At 41.7% G+C, this 21,993-nt stretch overlaps 1 protein-coding gene across 1 annotated transcript in view; it reads left to right on the top strand.

Moving 5' to 3' along the window:
- BTAF1 (B-TFIID TATA-box binding protein associated factor 1) overlaps window positions 1–21,993 on the top strand; it is a 96,178-nt gene that overhangs the window by 54,560 nt on the left and 19,625 nt on the right. The window contains exons 21-25 of the mRNA XM_014607826.3: window positions 81–271; window positions 1,141–1,294; window positions 1,374–1,483; window positions 2,509–2,710; window positions 8,857–9,005. Coding sequence (XP_014463312.1) covers window positions 81–271; window positions 1,141–1,294; window positions 1,374–1,483; window positions 2,509–2,710; window positions 8,857–9,005 — 806 coding nt within the window. The remainder of the gene's footprint in view (window positions 1–80; window positions 272–1,140; window positions 1,295–1,373; window positions 1,484–2,508; window positions 2,711–8,856; window positions 9,006–21,993) is intronic.

The raw sequence follows: 21,993 nt of genomic DNA, 5'->3' as shown, positions 1-21,993 counted from the left end.
TAGGCTGTTGTTACCAATGCCACCTACCTTTTTGATACTCCATTTTAAAATAAATTGTCAACCTTATTCTTTTATAATAGGACCCAACTCTGATAGAGATGGGATGCATCATACTGTTACCAAGCACAGAGGAATAATAACACTATACAGACATCAAAAAGCTGCTTTTGCTATCACAAGTAGGCGAGGTCCTACACCAAAGGCTCCAAAAGCCCAAATTCCAGACCTTCCTACTGGCAGCAGTGGAAACATCCCTACAGAACTTGATGAGGTAAATCAGAGGTTTTTAATCTTGATAACTGTTTCTTAACGATCTTAATATTTTCTCAGCCTGTGTTACAGATGAGTTTACATCAGGGATAGCTCAGTAGTTTCTCTTGGAAAAAATGAGTTCAGGTTAATTTTTGTGTTACAAGCAGGATAAACTTAAGAACAATTAATATTCATATGATATTTAATTATTTCATATTTATGTGGGAAAACATTTAATACAGTGCTGATAATAGCTAATAATATAAGTAGGGAAGGAAGGAATCGGTACACCTTGTACCACTGCTGCTTGTCCCTGGGGAATGCTTGTGCTGTGCACCCTCTGGTGCACAGCAGGTTACCCCGGGTTGGGTAAGGGAAGCTGGGGCCTTAGCTGGAGTTCTGGAGGCCTTGGGAACTGCAGCTGTGGTGCTCCTGCAGCTGGGAGCCTGGCCAGCAGCCAGACTCTGGCTCCAGCAGTCCAGGCTCCAGTTTTGAGCAGTGCATGCTGCTGCCATGTGCACTGCCCTGCTTTTTTTAAGGCACAGGTTTTTTTAACCCAGGATCTCCCAAGGTCATAAAACCCCTCAGCTCTGCACAGAGAACTCCTGCATTTGTGGTGTGTGGTGCCACAGACAGATCTGCAATGCTAGGTACCACACATCCCTCCTTGTCTGGATGCGGCCTATCAGACTTCTTTTGGTCCAGTCCTCCAATTTGTCAAGGTCCCGCTAAATCCTAGCCCTACTCCCCCCAGCTTGGTGTCATATGCAAAATTCTTATTTTTGGTCAACTTTATAGATTTAACAGTAAGACTTGTTTGAATGTAACAAATTTTAAAAATGAAGTAAATCTTTCCTAATCTTATTCTCTGAATCCTGTTTATTCTAGGCTCAGAAACCATATGTTGTGCAGAGGAGAGGAGCTGAATTTGCCTTGTCTACTATAGCTAAACATTTTGGTGCTGAAATGGCAACAGGATTACCACATCTCTGGGATGCTATGGTTGGTCCATTAAGGATCAATATTAACACAGATAACTTTGGTATGTACATTTTATGTTATGATTACAAGTTAAAATGTGTGTTAATCTGAAACTAAACATATTTTAACTTTTGTAATAGATCGAAAGTCATTATTGGAAAAAGGAGATACTTCTGCCCAAGAGGTGGTGAATTCCCTCCAAGTTTTTGAAACAACAGCAGCTTCCATGGATGTTCAGCTCCACCCTTTGGTAGAGTATAATATGCCAAAGCCGTTCTGTGATCAAACACACCACTTCCATTCCATCACTTTATCTACGCCTTCAAATAGTTTATACCAGTCTCCTTACCAAATGAGACAGCCTTTTTTCATTAGTAAAAGGAGCTTGACTTTTCAGGTAGTACCAGCTACATTTAATACAATCTAGAAATAATAAATTACATTTACAAATAAGGGTAAATTTGACTCCATCTGTTCTGAATCCTGAAGATAAAGACATAAATGTAATTATATTGTAAATACCATGTGTGATTCCAAGAACAATAGAATAAACAGCTTTCATTTGTAGAAGGTAACTGGTCATTTGGGTCTGTCTCTTGTTTGCTATTAAAGCAGAGATAAAAAGCATATTGTAAATATTTGTCAAATATTACATTTCTGTATAAGCAATTGCTATAGTTTGCTCAGGAATGTAAAGCAATCTTTACTACCTTGACTGGATTAGAGGTAACCAGTGTTTCCTTGTGTAGTAAGTTAGCATGCAAGATTATCTAATTTTGAAGACAGTTCTAAATAGAGGTCAGAAAATTCAAAAACAAAAGCCTGAAGTTAGACTCAATTTTTCAATATTTAAGCATTATGATTCTTAAAAAAACAAGTGGCTTGCAGCTCTAACTAAAATGTTATGTTTCAAGATGAAAAAAGTATTTCCTAAAATCCTAATGATAAAGATCTGCTTTAATTTTAAAATCTGATTAAAACCTTCATAGATATATCTTGCTTATTTGAAATTTTTCTGTGTTGAAAAGTATCGCTTCTTCTATGTCCCAGAAAATTAAAGGCTTATATTAGACTTGTGTGGGCAGTCTTTCTCTCTCTCTCTCTCTCTCCTGAAACCACTCTTCAGTGAGAAAAAGTAGATCTTACAGTTTTAAGCATTTTATAACATTGACTAAGGTACCAAAAATGATGTAATAGAAAATATTCATTTTAAAATAAAATCATTAAATAATTGGCATTTAATAAATATTGAGCTCTATTTTTTTTCCTTTCCAGTTGATACAACATTTGCCTCATCTTTACATGTGCCTTCAGCATCCCAGTACTGCAGTGAGACACATGGCTGCTCGTTGTGTAGGTGTCATGAGCAAAATAGCTACCATGGAAACCATGAATATTTTTTTAGAAAAGGTTCTTCCATGGCTGGGAGCAATAGATGACAACACCAAACAAGAGGGTGCAATTGAAGCACTTGCCTGTATCCTTGCTCGTGGTTTTTTTTACTTGTTTCTTTTTTAATTACATTTAGAAGTCTGTTCTTCATTGCATGATTTAGGGAATAATTAGGGGAAGATAATTGAAGTGTAAGGTTGTGATAGGTCCTTCTGGTATCCTGGGCTTCCTGTCAGATTAAATCAGTTGTCCTTATTGAAGAAATTGATTGGGTAAAGCTTTGGTAGTGAGAACATGGAAGAGAATTGCAGAATTGCCCTTAAATATATGAGTAAATGGATGTCCAAAAAATATAAAGGCAATACATTTTAAAGAGTGATAAAAATAGGTGTGTGTGAAGCAAGCCCAGTATGATTCCGATTCAGTCCGAATCGGGAACAGTGATTCGATTCGTTGATTCAGATCGCTGTCCCTGATTCGATTCGGCCAAATCTGAAGATTCGATGCCGAGTCAGAGAATCAGCAATTGGAACACAGACACAACTTGAATTTTTTTTTTTTATATATATATACCACAAGGTACCAGCACAACTGGTGAACACTGCTATGCTGGGGCAGATGGAGCATCCCGTGCTCAACGGCAGACCCGGAAGCAAACCATAAGTACTTCTGGTCCACTTCCAGGTCCACTGGAGAACACTGGGGAGCCCCTCACGCTTGTGTGGGACACTCCATGCACTCCAGCATCGCAGTGTTCACAAGCCACAGCCCTAGATAAAAGGGAATTGCATAGCATATAGTGAATCTGGCATTTACTACTCCTTAAATGATATTGAGGCCCATAGTTACAAAAGTTAGATAAAGGTGAGAGAAACATTGTGTAAGTCATAAAATTGACATGAGCCAATTTCTTACTACTTAAAATAAGGAAGAAATATAACTGCAAGTAAGTTACTTCATTACTGTTCTGCAGCATCTGGTACTGGCCTTTTAGTCTATATCCTTCTGATGGGATCCAAAATGTTGAAGTACTGTGTTAAGTAGAAGATGTATCAGGAATTCAAATATCCCATGTTCTGCATGACTGTCTTGAGGTACCTGCCTAGCTGGCATCTCTGATTATTGTCATTTTTTTAAATGAACAAATATGTACATTATTCCTTAAAAAGTAGAAACTGTAGTTACAGCAGAACACGGAGCAAAAGGACTCAGTACTTAACTCATGAAATCAGAGTTAAAAAATATGCAATACTTTTTTGCTGTTTAAGAGAGTAGCTTTAATATAACCAAAGTAAATTTGCTTAGCTGACTAGAGAAAGAATGTGCATCTTTTTGTTAACCATTTGTCTTCACCTTTAAAGATTTTAACAGTTGTATTAAAACATAATGAACAGTTACTACAACTCTTCAAAGCTAAAGAATATTTAACTTCTAGATGATTTAAAGTATTTTTTTTATTGATTTAACTACATCTAATGTAGCACAACAAATGAGCCAATACTAATTCATTAATCTGAAACAGAAGGAAAACCATTAGCCAGTATAATGCCGTATTACTTTTACTAGTTGGGATTAGAACGTAAAATCTTAAACTAGTGAGCTTTAGTGGAATGTGATTGCATTCTGCAATGTATTTTCTGCTTGACATTTTCTTCCGTTTTTGGTCTTAGTTAATTTCAATATCTGAGTTTTATGTAGCACTTAGTAATAACATGCATTGTAGCAGATAAGACCTCAAGATTTTTGGCAATACTCTTATGCTAATTCATCACTAATTATGTATTAAATCTCAGATTTGTGCAGTTTCTTAAAGAGGGAATGGAAACATCTAATATAGTGAAAAAACCAGCTAGACAGGTACCTTGTGCATCTAGTCAGAATTTTTTTGTGTTACTTAAGGTAAATTTTAAAAAATATTGGTGAGTAAGGCAACTTTATAGCCTAGGTTTTATGAGGGTGTCCATTTCAGGAACTAAATAAAATCCCTCGTTTTTGTTTTTAGTCTCCAAATTTGCCACAGTAACTTCTAATAAGAACTGAAGTTTTACTTAAAATGTTACCATAATATTTACTTTTTGCTGAGGAAAAGCTTTTTGAAATAGTCTTTTTTTAGAAGTGCATTGTTTTTCTCAGATTTCTTTGGGTTCCTTTGGTTAAATAACCAGATTCTCCTGGCAGGGAAACCTTTGCACTAATGAGTCAGGACATTGACAAATGAAGCTTGTTCATTTGGTACTATAGCTGGTTGCCTGGGTTTTTGTTTTTAAAGTGGGCAGACAACTGGGATAACTTCGGCCAATGTGATGGAGAACTGACCCTGAAAAAATGAGGTGTAAAATTCTACAGGTACAAGTTACACCCATTTACAGGTTGTCTGCATATATCCATTTTGGAACACTATATTTAAGATGACTCCCTAATTAATTAGAATCTATACTTGAAAAACTACAGAATAGAATCTAATTATTTGGAGAGGGTATCTTTAAATTGGTTCCACCCTACAGTGCGGGGCCACACCCCTGCCACTTGCCCATCCTGCGTACTCTTTCTTCTTCCTCTTCCCACCCACCACCGCAGTTTCTCCTACGCTCCCCTGTTCACGTGTCCCCTCCCCCTCCATATGAGCCACCCAGTTCCAGGACAGCTGGTGCCTAGCTCCAGCTTCAGTTCTAAGCCCAAGCTGAAGCTGGAGTTTAGCTGCTGGCTGCCCCAGGCCAGCCAGTACTTGAATCCAAGATGCAGCTTGCTTTTCCCCCCATAGGGCATGTCCACACATGCAAGCATGTTCACTTACAGCAGCTCCAACAGAAGCAGTGCAGATTTGAGCCAGGGCTCTTTGTCTTGGTGCAAGTGCTCGGACATGCACTTTTTTGGTAGCGAATTGTGCCACTTGGGGCAAAATAACCCTGCCTGGCTCCTCCCGGATTTGCAGCCAGGGGGAGCTAGAGCCTAGGGCCAGCACCTGTCCTGGCCTCGTCAGTGCAAAAAGCTGCCCTGGCAAGTGGCTCAGGGCTACTCACTTCCAGGAGTTTCTGGGGCCCAGCCAATTGGTACCTGGGGACAACACTACCTCTTGTGCCAGCTGGACTGCTGAAGCAGCCCTGAGAGTTCCCTGCACCCTTTACCCACTGCAGCAGTCTGGCAATGGGGGCTGCTGCCTGACTGACATGCTGCACACCTGCCAGACCCGGATGGGGACTGCACAGCAAGTAGAAGCATCTGCCCCCCTGGGCCAGCTGCCAGTGGGCTGTGGCTGCAGGTTTGGCCTTTGTGCAGCACTACTGCCATGCCTGGAAGACGTTCCAGGTGTGGTGGCCTGATTTGAACTGTCAAAACATGTCCTCCTGGCCCCATTTGTCCAGGAGGTCAGCCACAGCCAGCTGGGTCCAAGGTGCCAGCTCTGAGCAGGCAGGGTCCTGTCACTGGCCTCCCTAGCAGGAATTCTGGTGTTCCCTATTGGAAAACTGAAAAATCACTGATTTAAAAAAAAAATCCCAAACTCGCTCTGTAAAATACTCTGAAATCCATATTCCTCCACAATTAAAAGACCATCCCCATTCCCTTACGCAGAAAAAGTAGCAGAAGGGTCAAAAAAAACAAACCCTCTTGGCTAAGCAGGGAAGTTGCAGCCCTCCTATAGAAAAAGAAAAAGGCATACAAACAATGGAAGCTTGGGGCAGTCTCTAAGGAAGACTGCTTAACAATGGCCCGCACTTGTAAAAAAAAAAAAAAAAACGATTAGGTAAGCTAAGACAGAAACAACTAAAACTAGCTACAAGAATCAAGGACAAGAAGTCCTTTAGCTACATAGGGAGTAAAAGAAAACTAATGGGAGTGTGAGGCTGCTGCTTAGTGCCTCGGGATACCTAGTCACTACCACTCAGGAAAAAATGGAACTCCTAAATGACTACTTTGCCTCAGTCTTTCACAAGACTAAGGGGAGCAACATGCCAGGTAGGGTACAGAGCGTGCAGGGCGGGATTGACACTGTTCCCACCATGGCCATAGAACTGATGTATGATCAGCTAAAGAAATAAGACATAAATCAGCAGGATCGGATGAACTCCACCCAAGAGTGCTGCAAAAGTTGGCCAAACTAATCCCAGAGCCCCTGGCAAAGGTCTTTCAAAAATCATGGGCCTCTGCAGAAATCCCAGAGGACTGGAAGAGGGCCAGTGTTGTGCCCATCTTCCAGAAGGGGAAGCGTGAAGACCTGGGAAACTACAGGCCAATTAGCTTAGCTTCTATTCTAAGGAAAATCCTAGAAACATTTATCAAAGAGACTATATGTAACAAACTTGCAGAAGGAATGATACTGAATGGCAGCCAGCATGGCTTTGTTGCAGGCAGGTCTTGTCTGACCAACCTAATTTCTTTCCATGTCAGGTGACTTGTCACCTGGGCAAGAGAAAAGCAGTGGACATCATATACCTCGACTTCCAGAAAGCCTTTGACCTGGTATCCCACGAGGTACTGATCAGAAAACTGGAAGATATTGAGCTCAACTGCAGGACTGTCAAGTGGGTGTGAAACTGGTTGCAGGGTAGGATGCAGAGAGTCCAGATGAATGGATTGGTGTTGTCTTGGTGAGATGTGGGCAATGGCGTACCCCAGGGGTCGGTACTTGGCCCAGTGCTGTTCAGTATCTTCATCAGTGACCTGGATGAAGGGTGAAAAGCCCATTCTCAAGTTTGCGGACGACACCAAGATAGGGGGTTGTGCGGACTCGCCCGCAGATAGGCTGCAGATACAAGCAGACCTAGACAGCCTGGCATATTGGGCAGAACAAAACCAGAGGAGGTTCAACGTAGAGCAATGCAACGTGCTGCATCTAGGAAGGAAGAACCCCCAGCACACCTACAGGCTGGGCATCATTAACCTGACCAGCATTACAAATGAAAGGGATCTGGGGGTAACAATATACCCCAGCATGAATATGAGCCAGCAATGCGATGCAGTAGCTGCTAGGGCCTATAAAACTCTGGCATGCATCAACCGGTGCATCTCCAGTAAATCCACAGAAGTGATTCCCCTGCTTTACTCAACATTGGTGCGGTCACAGCTGCAGTATTGCATCCAGTTCTGAGTGCCACACTTCAACAAGGATGTGCTAAAGCTCGAGAGGGTCCAAAGAAAGACCACCTATATGATCAGGGACTTGCATGGCAAGCCATACAAGGAGAAACTGAGGGATCTCGGGCTTTTCAGCCTAAAGAATTCTGAGAGGGGATCTGATTGTGACTTACCGCTATATCAGAGGCGTACATCAGGGGCTCAGTGAACAACTGTTTACCAGGGCACCCTGGGGGAAAACTAGAAACAGCGGCCAAAAACTCCTGGAAGATAGTTTCAGGCTGAACATTAGGAAAAACTTCTTTAGAACTAGGGTATCCATATTATGGAATAAGCTCCCCCCAAGAGGTTGTGCAATCATGTACCCTAGAGGTCTTCAAGAGAAGAGTGGACAGTCACCTAGCTGGAGTCATCTGACCCCAGATGTCTTTCCTGCTCATGTAGGGGGCTGGACCCGATGATCCTTCTGGTTCTCTTCCAGCCCTGTGATTCTATGACCACTATTTATAGAGAGTGAGACACAAAGACACAGTGATCAGTTGGGCATGTTTTATTGATATATCTACAGTGTTAAAGTAATTTAGAGACACTGCTAGGCATCCATCATTATCATAAAATCAATTCTAAATACCTATATGTTTTGTTGCCCCCCACCACAGGTAACAGCCCCCCCACAGGGGCCAAATGGCCCCTGCAGGGGTTACCACCCCCTCCAGCAGGGCCCACATGCCCCACCCCAGCTCCATGGTTGCTGCCCTGCCTGGCCCCAGCCCCTGCTGGCTCACCCTAGCTGCAGAGTACAAAAATAGCTAGCTCTGCTCCTTTAAAATCTACCTTGCATGCCTTTCCATTCTGATTCTGGTGTAACTTATAAGTATAAATATCTCAGTGTAATTTACATTGGTATTGTGTATTTGTCCATACTGCTGTATGTGCTTAGATCACCTAGGGCTGCAAGCATTAATGTGGATCCCTTTAGGCATCCTCCAGCTATATGGATGGATAAGACTTCTGCTTTTACTTTTGATGCTAGTGCACTGTTTTCTATTCTGCTTGGTATGACTAGTTGAAATATTACAACCATTACTACAACATTGTATTTTAATGTAAAGTAGGTTCTGAACTAGTAAAAATGAGTTTCCTTAATGATTAATCCAGGTGTAATGGAACAGCTAGATGTTGGTATTGTTCCATATATTGTTCTCCTAGTGGTCCCAGTTCTGGGTAGAATGAGTGATCAGACGGACAGTGTACGTTTCATGGCTACTCAGTGCTTTGCAACACTAATTAGACTAATGCCACTCGAGGTAAGTTGGATTTACAGTTATTTGAACAAATGTCTTCTCTTTAGCCATTTACTTTTCGCTAACCCAAAATAGACAACTTAAATAGAATCTGAGAGACCAACTCAGCCTTCAGCCTCCATCAAAGTTAACATGAGGTATACTTGTGTGTGCCAGGATAAAAGGAAGTTGATTGTGAACTTTTTTCCCGCTAAAATACTCTGTTTTTATTCCATTGTATTGTTTGCAACATTAATTCAGCTATTTCCATGGAGTAATACAGAACTACTTTCTTAAGGAAAGATGGTATGATTCACTGTTTTATGTAACTTGCTACTCTTTCCAATTTTTTTGCTCACATCTTGTCAAACAGAGCTTCAACTGTGCTAAAATAATATCTGAAAAAGTATTCTACTGTGATTTTTCAGTGCATATATCCTATTGCTGTATATGTAGCCATTAGAAATGGGTATTTCTAATTTTAATTCATTTATTTTACATGCATCTCACCAGTTCTTGCTTGTTTCTTATCCCTAGCTGATGCCTGCAAAAAAGCTGAATAAGTTCAGGCAGAGTATTGAGAAGTTACACATCCTCAAGGAATAACTAGCTTAACTGTGATGGCAATCAAGTCAGTTAAAAATACCTTCGTTTCACCTTTTTGTTTTTACTTTTTAGCTCTGTATATTTGTGTATTTTAGGAATTTCTCCAGTATCGGCTTATAGGGAACAACGTTGTGCTTGTGAGTTATTTTCACCAGTAGATGGTAATAGAACACAGAATTCACTTGCAGATTTGCACTGAATTTTTGTTAGCAACTCAGTAAATTGCAGCCTTTTTTAATTGTTTATGAGGTGTTTATTATTATTTCAGTATCTCCAGCTTTAACTTAATAGGATATGAACTTGGAAACATACTGGCCAACAGTTTCTCTTTGAAGTATGCTAAAACAATTGTGAAACACAACATTTCTAAATGGATTATCTAATTAAAAATCATCCTCCTCTCCCACCCCCCTTTAATTGCATTTTAGAAAAAAAATTAAAAGGATGTGTAAATTCTATTAATTCAATATTCAGTTATAACTAGAATGACTCTTGCATTGTTATGGAGATCTTGGCACAGTCCAGATTTTTGCACTTTAAAACAGAGCTTCCAATAAAGTATGGATGGCAACTAGAATAGAAGGTATTTTCCTGTATTAGATTGTGGGAGAAGTTTTTGCACTATTATTCAGCCAGCTTCCTTTATCCTCAATATTAACTGTAAAACAGTTAATATAAAATGTTGTTAAACATTTCAGCTGTAGGAGTAAGTTTTGAAATTGCTGTCTTTAAAGAAAAATGTTGATATATTTTGGGACAAATGCAAATCTCTAAGATAATGTCAACTATGCAAATCTGTGGAAAACACAGGAGACAAGTCAGTTGCAAGTTGTGTATAATTTTGGGAGTGTTAACGTTCTGTTCAATTTTGTAGGGAAAGGTACAATAGAAATACATTGTATGCAGAAACCTAAGGATCCAACAACTGATTTTATAGAAGGAAAAAAGTGCTCCCAAAACAGCCACCAGTTTATTCCCCACTGCAAATAATCCAGGGGGAATTTTGTATGTCATTACAATTTCCACTGTAAATGCACATGTGCCTGTCTGAGCATATGGAGTCTTTGAACAACAGATTCCATTGGGAATTCCATATGGGCCCTGTACTACCTTATGCTTCCATGCAGTGTCCTCCCTAAGAGTTGGTTGCAACATGCTCTCAGCTGCACTCCCTGCAGCAAGATTAATCCTGGTGAGTGCATGACCCAATTTAGTTTTTAGGTTTAGCTAAATTCTTTTCTAAACTCATCAAAACTTTCAGAAGTCTTCTTATTCATTGGTATGAATTCCATGAATATTACTGACTTTCCTGAGCTCATGTTGCATGTTCAACTAGTCTGGACAGAGTTATTCAGTATTGTGGAGTTAAAACCCGTGGACTTTGGGCATTCTCCACTGCAATTTCCCATATTTCACAATATGTTAATTCTATTAAAAAATAGATATAGAAGTGATTGCACATACAGAGTAAATGAGACGAGCATCAAGTTTTGATAGTAAGCAAGCCACACATTCATCCAGCACCCTGCCTAGAATTACCAGTAAGACCCCCTGCACAACAATAGACTCTGCCCAGTTCTGTAGTTGGTATCTGTACCAGAACTCATCCTTTTATACTGCTGAAACAAGTCTGCCAAAAGGTTACTCCATTAGAACTACAGATGCAGAGACTCCCAGTGGTACACAATTTCTCTTTCCTTACCATGTCAGACCATCTACAGCCTAAAGGGAACTTTATCAAGACCCACATAGCTTTGAAGGCTAGTGATCAGTAGCCTCTGGCACAAACTTAATTGGTACTGATCTTGCCCCCTGTTTTGTCTTAGTTTTCTACGCTAGATATGTGCTTATGGAAGAACAAGGACAATCATTGGTAACAAGGTATGGTCCTAGTAGACTCCAGCATGGAATTGCTGTTATCTTGGTGCCAGCCCCTAGATGAGATCTGTTTTTCCGCTCCTTCTCCAGAACTTACATTCTTGCTGCCTTAGAGCATAGTACCCTCTCCTCTGTCAGCGGTTGATGTTGGACAAAGGCCTGCCAACTGTCAGGAATGGCTACCTTGTTTGATACTGTCCTGTGCCAAGTCCATAGTGACATGCTGTTGTAGTCCAATTAAATTTACTAGGGTCTGCTATTGCCTTCCTGTGGAAACAGAAGCAGTCACTCTCAATCAGCTGGTGTGAGGATGATTTGACCAGAGGAACAGGAATAACTGGATACAAGGCAGCACAGCAGCAGCTTTCTAGTGCAGATTGCTTTATCTTCAAGATAGCCTTATGAAAATCACAGAAATTGGTATAGAGACAAATCAGGTCAGACTATTTTATATCTCCCAGTCTATCTAGGATTGACCTCCCCATAAATAAGGAACTACTTGATTCCTTCACCTAACTAAAGTCCAGTGATTAGATACCAGCCACAACAATTTCTGTAGCAAAATGAGTAGTAACACAGTATCAGATCTCAATTAGGGTTCAGCTACTACAGCCACTTCAACTCAAGGGCTTTGCCATCTTAGTGGTACAGTGAGAAGTTACCCAAGAACAGTAACAAAAAAACTTTGGGGAAAAAAAATACATTCACTAGGCAACTCCGCCTTGTGAATTGTCATGCCGTACTGGCCAAGTATGACTTAAGAAGAGCTCTTTTGTCGAAACTTCCACGTGACAAACAAAGCTGGGATGTAATTGCAGATGGCCATTTTTCTCTGAGGCAGCAAAAGAAGTTCAGGGAAATTAAGAAGGCCACTTAGTGGCCATGACAACTTAACTGATACTAAGGCTGAATCTAAATTGATAACCCTAGGAGTTATGTTGTGTCATGGCTTCAAGCATTGGTAAAAGCCTCAACTGAAAAGCCTGTTTGCTTAGAGCAGTGATTCTCAACCAGGGTCTCATGTCGCTAAACATTCCGATTTGTTGCAGTCCTTCTGAGTTCTTTGCAACAGGAGAATTGCTCTGTTTTTCCACAGTCCCAAAGAGAAGTGGAAACTGAGAGCTGGCATTTTCATATGGGTGTTGAGTCTAATACCCCTTAATCTTGATAGAATTACTTAGTAATTGAACAATATTCTGCAGTAGCTGAAAGATTTGACAACCACTCTGACTTCCTAGGGTCTTGCTTCCCAAGCTTATACCAAAAGCCAGGATTTTCTCAGTCCTTGTTTATAACTGTCTATCCAACTGAAGGAGGGAGTCATTGATTTTGAAGGCAGATCATGAGGCTGACCGCCATTTTCGTTGGTTTATTGTGGCGGGGCCCCCCACCTCTGGCCAAAGGGCCCTGGTGGCCCCATCCCTCACTTCTGATTGGTGGAGGGGGGCAGGGCCCCATGACAAGCAGCCCTGTCAGCCAGCCAGTGGTGAGGGGCAGGGGTGGCAGACCCCCTCCCCCCCGCGGATTTCACAGAAATTGCCCGATTTTTCCACAAAATCACAATTTTGAGTAGGTCCCTAATTATAACCATAGGTGCAGAGACATCACTAGGTAAGCTGAGTACCCTGCCAAGAAAGAGGTCCAATGAGAGTTGCCAGCACTTTTTCCTAGGCAGTGAATCTGACACTTGTATCATGCCAACAAATTTGGCAGAGCTGTTAGAAGACATATCAGATCAAATCCAGAGCTTACCTGTCTCCTTTTTACCCAATTTGATTTTTCTATAATATTAGGGAGGTGTGGATACTCACAATTCTCACATATGACTACCCCATCCAGTTACACTCTTTGTGCTGTTGGTCTTCCTTCTCTATCTTTTCTCAAGGAATTTGCTAATGATAACCTGTTAGAAACAGAAGTGGTCTTACTGCTTTTATAAAGGGGCCATAAAGAAGGTGCCAACAGAATTTGGGGAAATATGCTTCTACTCATAATATTTCTTTATGCTGAAGAAGAAAGTGTCTCTTCATCCTAACCTAGACCTGAGAAGGATTAGCAAATATATGCCATCTGGACCTAGAGCTAATGTGCTGCTTCTCTCCATTTTTTACTCTCTTCAAATTTAAGACTGTTTGGTGACTTCCTTGATTTGTGGGAGGTGTTTCCATTTAACTATTCCCCCCTGCCACAAGAAATACCTGAAATACACAGCACATTACAAACATAGGCACTGACTTTTAAACTTGTTATAGCATCAGTAATGTTCACAAAATGGATGTCAGTGTTGTCAGTTCACTGAAGGAGAAAAGAAATTGTCTGCTTGTTCTTGACAGCTGGATGGTAAGGAACAAGTTCCAGCAGAAAACTGTAGAAGCCCTGTCCTCTTCCTGTTCTTGTTAGAGCTCCATATGTCTTGCACCAACACACATGGAAGACCACATAGGAACATGGAGACCTGTTGGTAAGAGCTTGCTTACTGAAAGAATGGTTCAGTACCATCAGTCCCTAGCAAAGAACTGAAGAGGAAGCTACACGTGTGGGGCTGCTGAACCACATGTCACCATACCCAGGTGACAGACCTGCTAGATGTCACCGATAGCCAGTGCAGTTTCTGAGGTTGGTTGTGTTATTTTTTCTGTACCCGGACTTACAAGAATTAGTTTAGTGGCTAGACCTGAGAGAGAAATTACCCACTCCCTGATGATGTTCCTCTCAGAAGCCTCAGGTACAGGCTGGAGACCTTCTCTCTCCAAAGGACCAAGTACCAAGACGATTTTGGAGTTGCATCTGTTTGCCCTGGAGTTTCAGGGCCATCTGAGAGCCTGGGTAGCAATTTTTTCCTATTCTAAGTGGCTTCTCCATGCCACAATTTGGCCGATTGCTTAACATGACAAATGGTAACCAGGATTTGATTACTGCAGGCATTCATGATGAAGGTCTTGTGGCAATGGGGTAATAGGTACTCCTGTGACAGATGTGCTCATGATAGAGGACAGCACCATGTGACCTGAACTATTACCCAGTTACCCAAGAGGGACATGAGTCTAAGCTTCTTAGCAGATGCCTTTATCCTGTAATGGGAGTCTCCAGACAACCTTTTTGCATGTCTTCTATTTTCTATGCCCTATCCCTGACTGATAATCTGTGATAGGTTGAGACATATTAATTGTAACAGCTGTCTACTGGCTGAGGCAGTTTTGCCTGCTGAGTCTTGGAATTATCCATTTTGCCTCCCATCCATCTTTTGATTGGCCACATATCTCAGAACCATAGCCAGATATTGCATCTGATAGCTTGGAATTTGGCTGGGTGAGCGCTACTGACAGACTATTCTTAACAGGTTCAAGACACTGTTGTAGATCAGGAGCTGTTTACTTGGAAAGTGTTCTCCATGTGGAAACTCAATATAACCTGGAACCAGTCAGGGCTGTAATATCAAAGATCCTTGATTTACATGCTGCACAGGCACGTAGTCCTCTCTCGCTCAGTCTTAAAAATATATTGGCATGTTCCTGTATAGACGTAACGAGTCATTCCTTATCTGATTGTACTAAAATTCCTTCGGGGCTTCTTGCGTATGTACCTACTTGTTAGAAATTAGCTTCCTATGTAAAGTTCAACATTGTCCTCCTGAAACTTACTGAACAGCTCCTCCTCCCCCCTTTTTTTTTTAATTTTGTAGTGCTTTTGACATAGAAGTTACACCTAACTTTGACCTTTCCTTGGCAATTTAAGTCAAATCATGCCATAGTTTACAATTTTGGAGATTTTCTGAACACTGGGACAAGCAAGGCATAAGGAGGGAGCTAGATAAGTGTAGAAGGATTAGAGTGATTTTACAGAGCATGCGAGTAAAGTGGGGAAAAGAAGTCAATCATTCTGCTGAAAGATAAGCTGCTATAGGTAATAGGGGTTTTAAGAACAAAGAAAATCTTCAAAAGATTTGTATTAAGAAATTGAAAATCTCTTATTTAAAAGCATGTATAGTGCTTCTGGATCTGTCGTCTTGATCTCATCCAGTCTCGTACTCTTGTGTGTTCCATCCCATTTTCAAATGCATGCTTTGGCTTCATCTCGCCTGAAAAAAAAATCCTTTCCCTTGATTCTAGCTCCTTCTTTTGCCTGGCTTCTTTACCTAAACCTTCTTGCAAATGTGGTCTTTTTCTACACCTTTTTAAAATTCCTTTTTTAGACCCTTTGCAGTAAATCTTTTAGACCAGGAGTGGGCAGTTATTTTGGGCAGAGGGCCGCTTATTGAGTTTCGGCAAGCCATCGGGGGCCGCATGACAGGCAGCCCAGGGCAAATTTAATTTTTATTTTAATGTTAATTTCCTAAATCTTTAAGGGACCCGCAGGCCAGATAGAGTGGCCTGGCGGGCCGCATCTGGCGCCCGGGCTACATTTTGCCCACCCCTGTTTTAGACCAAGGGTGCTCAACTCTTAAGACCACAGCCCAAATCCAGCCCCTGGCACTATATCATCTGCCCGTGGGGCTCCCCACAGGGTCAGTGGGGAGCCCTATGGGCCACGGCCTTGTACACTAGATCAAGCATGCAGAAATGGATGGCGGCCAAAATTAAATTCCATCCATCTGGAGCTTTGAGTGGAGTTACAGAAGTTAGTTGATAAAATATGAATGGGGGCGGGAGGAAAATGTGGCCAAAATCATTCCAATATAATTACAAAAGAGAACGGGTCAGTATTCCCTGGTACGTAGGCCAGAGCATGGTATGTGAAAACATTTTGCTTGGTACACTCTGGGCAGATGGCCGGGGAGCTGCAAGGGGCCTGATCTTTGTTGCGGCAGGACAGCCCCAGCCCTTTCCCCACCATCTGCCCTGAGGTGTGCGTCTACTTGCCTCTGGCAGTGAGCTGGGCCAGGACTCTACCAACCCTGGTGCAGCTGCTTGTAGCCTCCCTGCCACCTGCTGCAAGTAGCCCAGGCTCTGTGGTGGAGTTTGCCCAGACCCTGACCCAACGTTGGTGGGCAGCTGGGAGGTTGCAAACAGCTACAATGGGGACCATAAAGCCCCAGCCCAGCTTGTTGTCTGTGGCAGGTGCACGCATGCTCCAGGGCGGACAGTGGGGAAGGGGCTGGAGATGCACTGCCACAACAAGGATTGGGCCCTTTGCGGCTCCTCCATCATCTGCCCCGGTGTACCAACATCCTACTAGTCAAGGTTGCAGGGGTTTTTAGCACTCTGCCCAAAAAAGGTTGCCAACCCCTAAAATGGAACCTTCCCATTATGCAGATTAACATATTTGTACATTATCTTTTTTTTTTTTCTTTAAAGCAGAGGGAAAATATGTGGATGAAATTTAATGAACATGCAGTATGAGAATGTAAGGATAGACAGTAGTATCAGTTGCATGTATTGCATTAAATTTTCATTATAAATGTTATAAATAAGTAAGCAAGATTCTTCATTAATAAATTAAATGTCTCAATAATTCATGAATAATTATTTAGCCCTTATCACAGCAGATTATCAATCCTAGTTAGAACTTCTAAAGAAACAAAGTACTGTGTTCTACACGCTTTTTTAAAAAAGAGTTCCAATATTGAGAAAAAGAAATTTGAGTACTTCTAGGTAGCTATTTTGGTAACTTTAATATCTTGGGTCTTGATTTACATCTTGTTTAAAGAGGCCTGTGATTCAGTTCTGCTAGTATAGCTGTGGTCAGCAGCAGAAATAAATTAAGAGTTGAAGCTTCTGTAATACTCATAGGGTTTTCTGTATTAAAACTTCATTAAACCTTTCGTTTGTTTGCTTTTTAGGAAAAGATGTTTCTTCTTAAGGCAGAATTGAATGTTTTCCTCCCAAAGATTTGGATAGTTACAGACCCTCAGTCATCCTTTATTTTGGAGTCGGAGGAAAACTGCTGCACGTGTCAGATGAAATGCATTTAGAGCTAACTCCCTGCTCTTGCATCCAAATATCTGTGCTTGAAAGCAGTGGATCAGTTCTGCTTTCAAAACACATGGCACTGTACACAAACTTATTACGGAAGGGATCAAAGCCCAGCAGAGAATAAAAGCTTGTCAGTCGTCACCATAGAAATGTATAAGAGGTGCTAGCTCATAATCCATTAAAATCTTATTGTTAGGACCATAAGAAGTTTACCTCTAATCATCAGAAGCAGCGGTGTCCTTTGCTAGGAAGGTGCTCTAGGCAGTGATCTAAAAATAGACTTAATTGTTACTAATTATAGGGGGGAGGGATTTTTTTTCCCTATTCTACTTCTTTATTTCTTTCTATTGCATATGTCCTACACGTCTCTATCTGAATTGCTTAACTGATTTTTCTTTTCTGAAACTTTCACCTTCTCTTCAACCCAAGTTGCACTTTCTATTTCTGTGATTTGCCTGTTGTTGAATTCAGATATAGCTATTGCTGTTAAATAAAACTTTTAGTTCAGTAAGCAATCTCATTTAACTATTTATAGCACTTTAGTGTTTCAAGACAGTTTTGTAAATTTTCCTTTCTTGGGGGCGGGGAAGAGCTGAAAGGAGCATGGCAAAGCCCAGGACAAATGTGAACTGGTTTCTGTTGTCTCGGCATCAGAGAACTGCTTGAGTGTAAGGAGACAAAGTCAGTTCTTAATAGCCCCTGGCAGACATTACATTTATATACTAATTGTGCCATAAATTGCAACAAGTCACGTGTTTTATGAATTTATGGACTGAAAAAAAATGGTTAATAAATTCTTGTTTTGTTTTGTAAACAAGTTAAAAATGATCTGGGTGCAAGACATTAGGTCTGTCCTTATTTCGTAGTTGAAAGAAGAAAAAAAATGACTGGCTAGTCAAACATTGATTTTTTTTTTTTTTTTTTCCCCCCCCCCCAAATACAGTAGCTTCTAGGCTCTTCTGTTTCAAAGTCACAGGAGCCTGCTCTAGTGCTATTGTCTGGCTAACAGTAAAAGAATGCACAGTTTATCCATTAGGAGGAATAAAGCAAAATGTTGATAGTCAAGTAGTATTGTGGTATGGGTTTTGTTAGAACAGCTGCTGTTGACATGTTAATAGTTCAAAAGAGCAATGACCTATTACTTTCAAGATCCAACACGGGGAACAAATTGTTTGGAAATTATTTACTGTTGCCACTATGGGGATTATCTTTGTCACTGGCAAACAACATAAAATGACAAGAATGTATTCATTGCATAGTTTCTTGTGCATTTTCTTCAATCTCTTAGAGAATTGGCATAACATGAGGATATTAATACATTTAATTACTGAATAAAGGTGTGTTGTGAACACACAGATTTTTATACTGGATCCTGATGTAGTAGAATAGCAAGAATCCATTTATAGTTTAAGACTGTGTGATTTGTATTTGGTAGCTGATAAGAAATTCAGTTTGCTCAGTCTTTGTGTTTCTTCATTTGCTTATCTTCAACATTCGTGCCATTCAGCCACAAAAACATAATACTAGAAAATTATGCTTGAAGGGGAGGTACAGAGTCAGCCATTCATTTTAGCCTTATATACTTTATGAATTCTGATATCCTGCTGTATAGGTTGCTTAAATGGTGAAAAACAAGTTAGCTGACGTGTGTGTGTGTGTCAAATAGGAAAGTTGGTTGAATAAGTACTGTATGGTTTGGGTTTTTTTGGTTCTTCGGGGGCTTTTAAATTATTTTTCAGTGCTTTTCTATTAAAGTACTTTAGCAGTCTGAAAATTAGGTTTCTGTTTCTTTAGGTAGAACAACTAGGTGGTTGATAGAAGACTTTTGGAGTCTCCTTCTCCTAAGCTAATAGCTTACCTTTATCAGTCGATTTCTGTACCATGATAGAAAATCATACACTTTGATCAACTCGGCTAAGTGAGGATGGTGCAAGTTCAGAAAAGAAGAACAGAAGCACTTACAGTAAGCCCCAGGACTACTATATTTAGTCAAATATAAGATGACCTTGAATAGAAGACAACCCCACGTTTATTCTATATATGGAAAATTTATAAATTGGTTATAATTTTGCAGGTATAGAATCTATATATTGGAGGGTTGTCTTGAATCCCTCTCCCCCATTCGTGCAGCAGGGAAACCAGTGGCTGGGGAGGGTCAGGTAGTCCCATTGCTCTCTGCCCCGCCCCCTGTCACCTGCACCCCCCAGCCTCTGCCCCTCCCCCTTGCTTTCTCCAGTCTCAGTCTCTTCCCCCTCTCTCCCCACTATACTGTCAAAGGCTGCTCAGGTTGCTCCATACTGGAGCACAAGACATGGCTGCTCAGGCTGCTCTATACTGGAGCACAAGACATGGAAGTCCAGTCCTTGCCTGGCCATACAGCAGTGTCAGTGCTGCTGACTGGCCAGGCAGAGGAAGGATTTTCCATGTACTCTGGGTCTGGGAGAGACCTCAGCCCAAGCCAGAGCTGAGCTGTACATGTAAAGGAGGGATTGGGGATGTGGGAGGGAGGAAGGGGCTGGGCAGAAGCTACATAAGAGAAGCAGGGGGGGATAGGAGGCTGTTGTCAGTCTGACTCTGGCCCCAATCCAGGCTCGGGGCCAAAGACAGCTGCAGCAGCTGCCTGCCTCTTTCCTGCCCCCACCTCCTATGCAAATACAAGACGAGCAGCTTTCTTTCATGCTGATTGGGTGGAAAAGAAACCGTGTCTTATCCAGGCTTCCCTCACTTTATGCTGTACATGCATTCCTGGAAAATGGCACATAACTCGAATTCACATGAAGGGAACCTACTTTACAATGTAACAAATAGGGATACGTTCCAAAACCTCAACTGTACTGACATGGTGTTGCGCTGTTCCCGGGGCAGCTGCAGCTCCAGAAACACGGGCACCAGCTGCCTTGAGTGGCGGCCACAGGTATTGCAGCTGGGTGGCTTCATGGCTTATGGCTCCTGGGGTGCTGTGCTGACAGGGCTGGGCTGCAGGGGCCAGCACTGCAGCCCAGCCCAGGCACCACCACCTGGCTCAGTGGCTCAGGCGCCTCCCCCCCAATAATTTTTTCTTCCTCCACCTGTGGCGTCACTCCCACAATGCACCGCACAAAGCAGGCTTCCACTACAACAATTGCATAAGAGTGAATTTATTTGCATATAACAAATATTTGGTATAAAAAAGGTCATCTCATAAGAGTGAATTCACATGTACAGAGCCACGTAAAGTGAGGAAAATCTGTATTCAAGTAAATACAGTATATTATGCTCAGTACCACGTACAGGTCAGTCACCTCATACGCACATTTAACTTACGCAAATTCAACTATATGTGGGGTGGGAAGGGGGGCGGGGCTTGAGTTTGCACACAGTGCTGCCACTTACCTGGAGGCCCATAATGGCGGTGACGGCCACTGCCTCCAAAACCTCCCGCTGTTGCCATGGAGCCGTGGCCGGGCGGCAGCGTGGTGATGGCCAGGCGGCATGCAGCCATCCCCACGACCACCCCACGCTGTGCCGCTGCTGCCGGCTGCACAGCTCTAAGCATGTCTCCACATGCAAACTCGAGCCCTGCCCCCCCTCCCACCCCGCGTATAGTCACTGATTTTCACCTTACGTGCTGACTTCAGAACCTAACCCCCGCATAACATTCGACTCCACTGTACTTCTCTTGCTTCTTCAAATTCCCCATTCCTTCTAGGGAAAAGGAATATCCATTGAGCTTTTTCTGTCTGCAGATAGGGGCTAAGGACTGCTAAGTTGGCACTGGGCTTATCTGGGAAACAGAGACCCGTCATTATCGGGAGTGTGGTAAGGATGAGCCAAGAGTCCCCTATTCAGATGAATATTACGTGGTTGTTTCTGATTTCTGAGAAACCAAAGCAGATGGGAATCTCTCATCTCTCTCCTGTTTACTTCAGATGATTGTGTCAATGACTAAATCAGCATACTACTAAGTGAGAGTTGCATTCTTAACCGTTGCATTTGCAGTTCTATCCACCTTTAACTACCAGGTAGAGAATAATATTAATTTCCAAGTTCCTAAGGTATTAAGTAGTTAATTGGAGAGCCGCAAGATAAACCTGAAATGTAAAGCATGTCTTGACAAAGGCTACACACGCTTTTCATGCACTGCAAACCTGGAACCTGCCGTTCGCAGTTTCTTGATTCATCATACCTATCTGTCCCCAAGCCAAGAGGCTTTATTGCCTTTACTGAATTTCTACCTCTGTTTAACTCTACTTTTCTTCATCAGGTCCTTGATTCATCATAGGTCCTTAATGTTTTCAGATCCTTATTTTTCACCTTTGGCCTGCTTATCTGTACATTAGTGTTTTTTTTCAGACATCCTGATGTTCATGATTTGCTGATCTGACAGCAATTTTACATCCTTTCTTACCTGGGCAGTTGGAGGATTTCATGCGCCAGTCCTGTTTGCAAACACTTATCTTGTTTGCAAAGCAACATTATCTCTATATTCTACTTGTTACCAACCAGAACAGCAACAAGTTTATATCTGAAAGACTGATTCATCCAAGATTCCTCTTCAGTGCTGCTGTTGGAAGTAACCTTCTCTTCTCCGAATACAGAAGAAGAGGTCATCTACTCTATTCAGTCAACTAGTTCAA

The sequence above is a fragment of the Alligator mississippiensis genome, chromosome 6, assembly GCF_030867095.1.
Source record: "Alligator mississippiensis isolate rAllMis1 chromosome 6, rAllMis1, whole genome shotgun sequence".
Taxonomy (NCBI): domain Eukaryota; kingdom Metazoa; phylum Chordata; order Crocodylia; family Alligatoridae; genus Alligator; species Alligator mississippiensis.
Note: the sequence above shows the minus strand (reverse complement) of the source record. Positions and strands in the feature narration are given on the sequence as shown.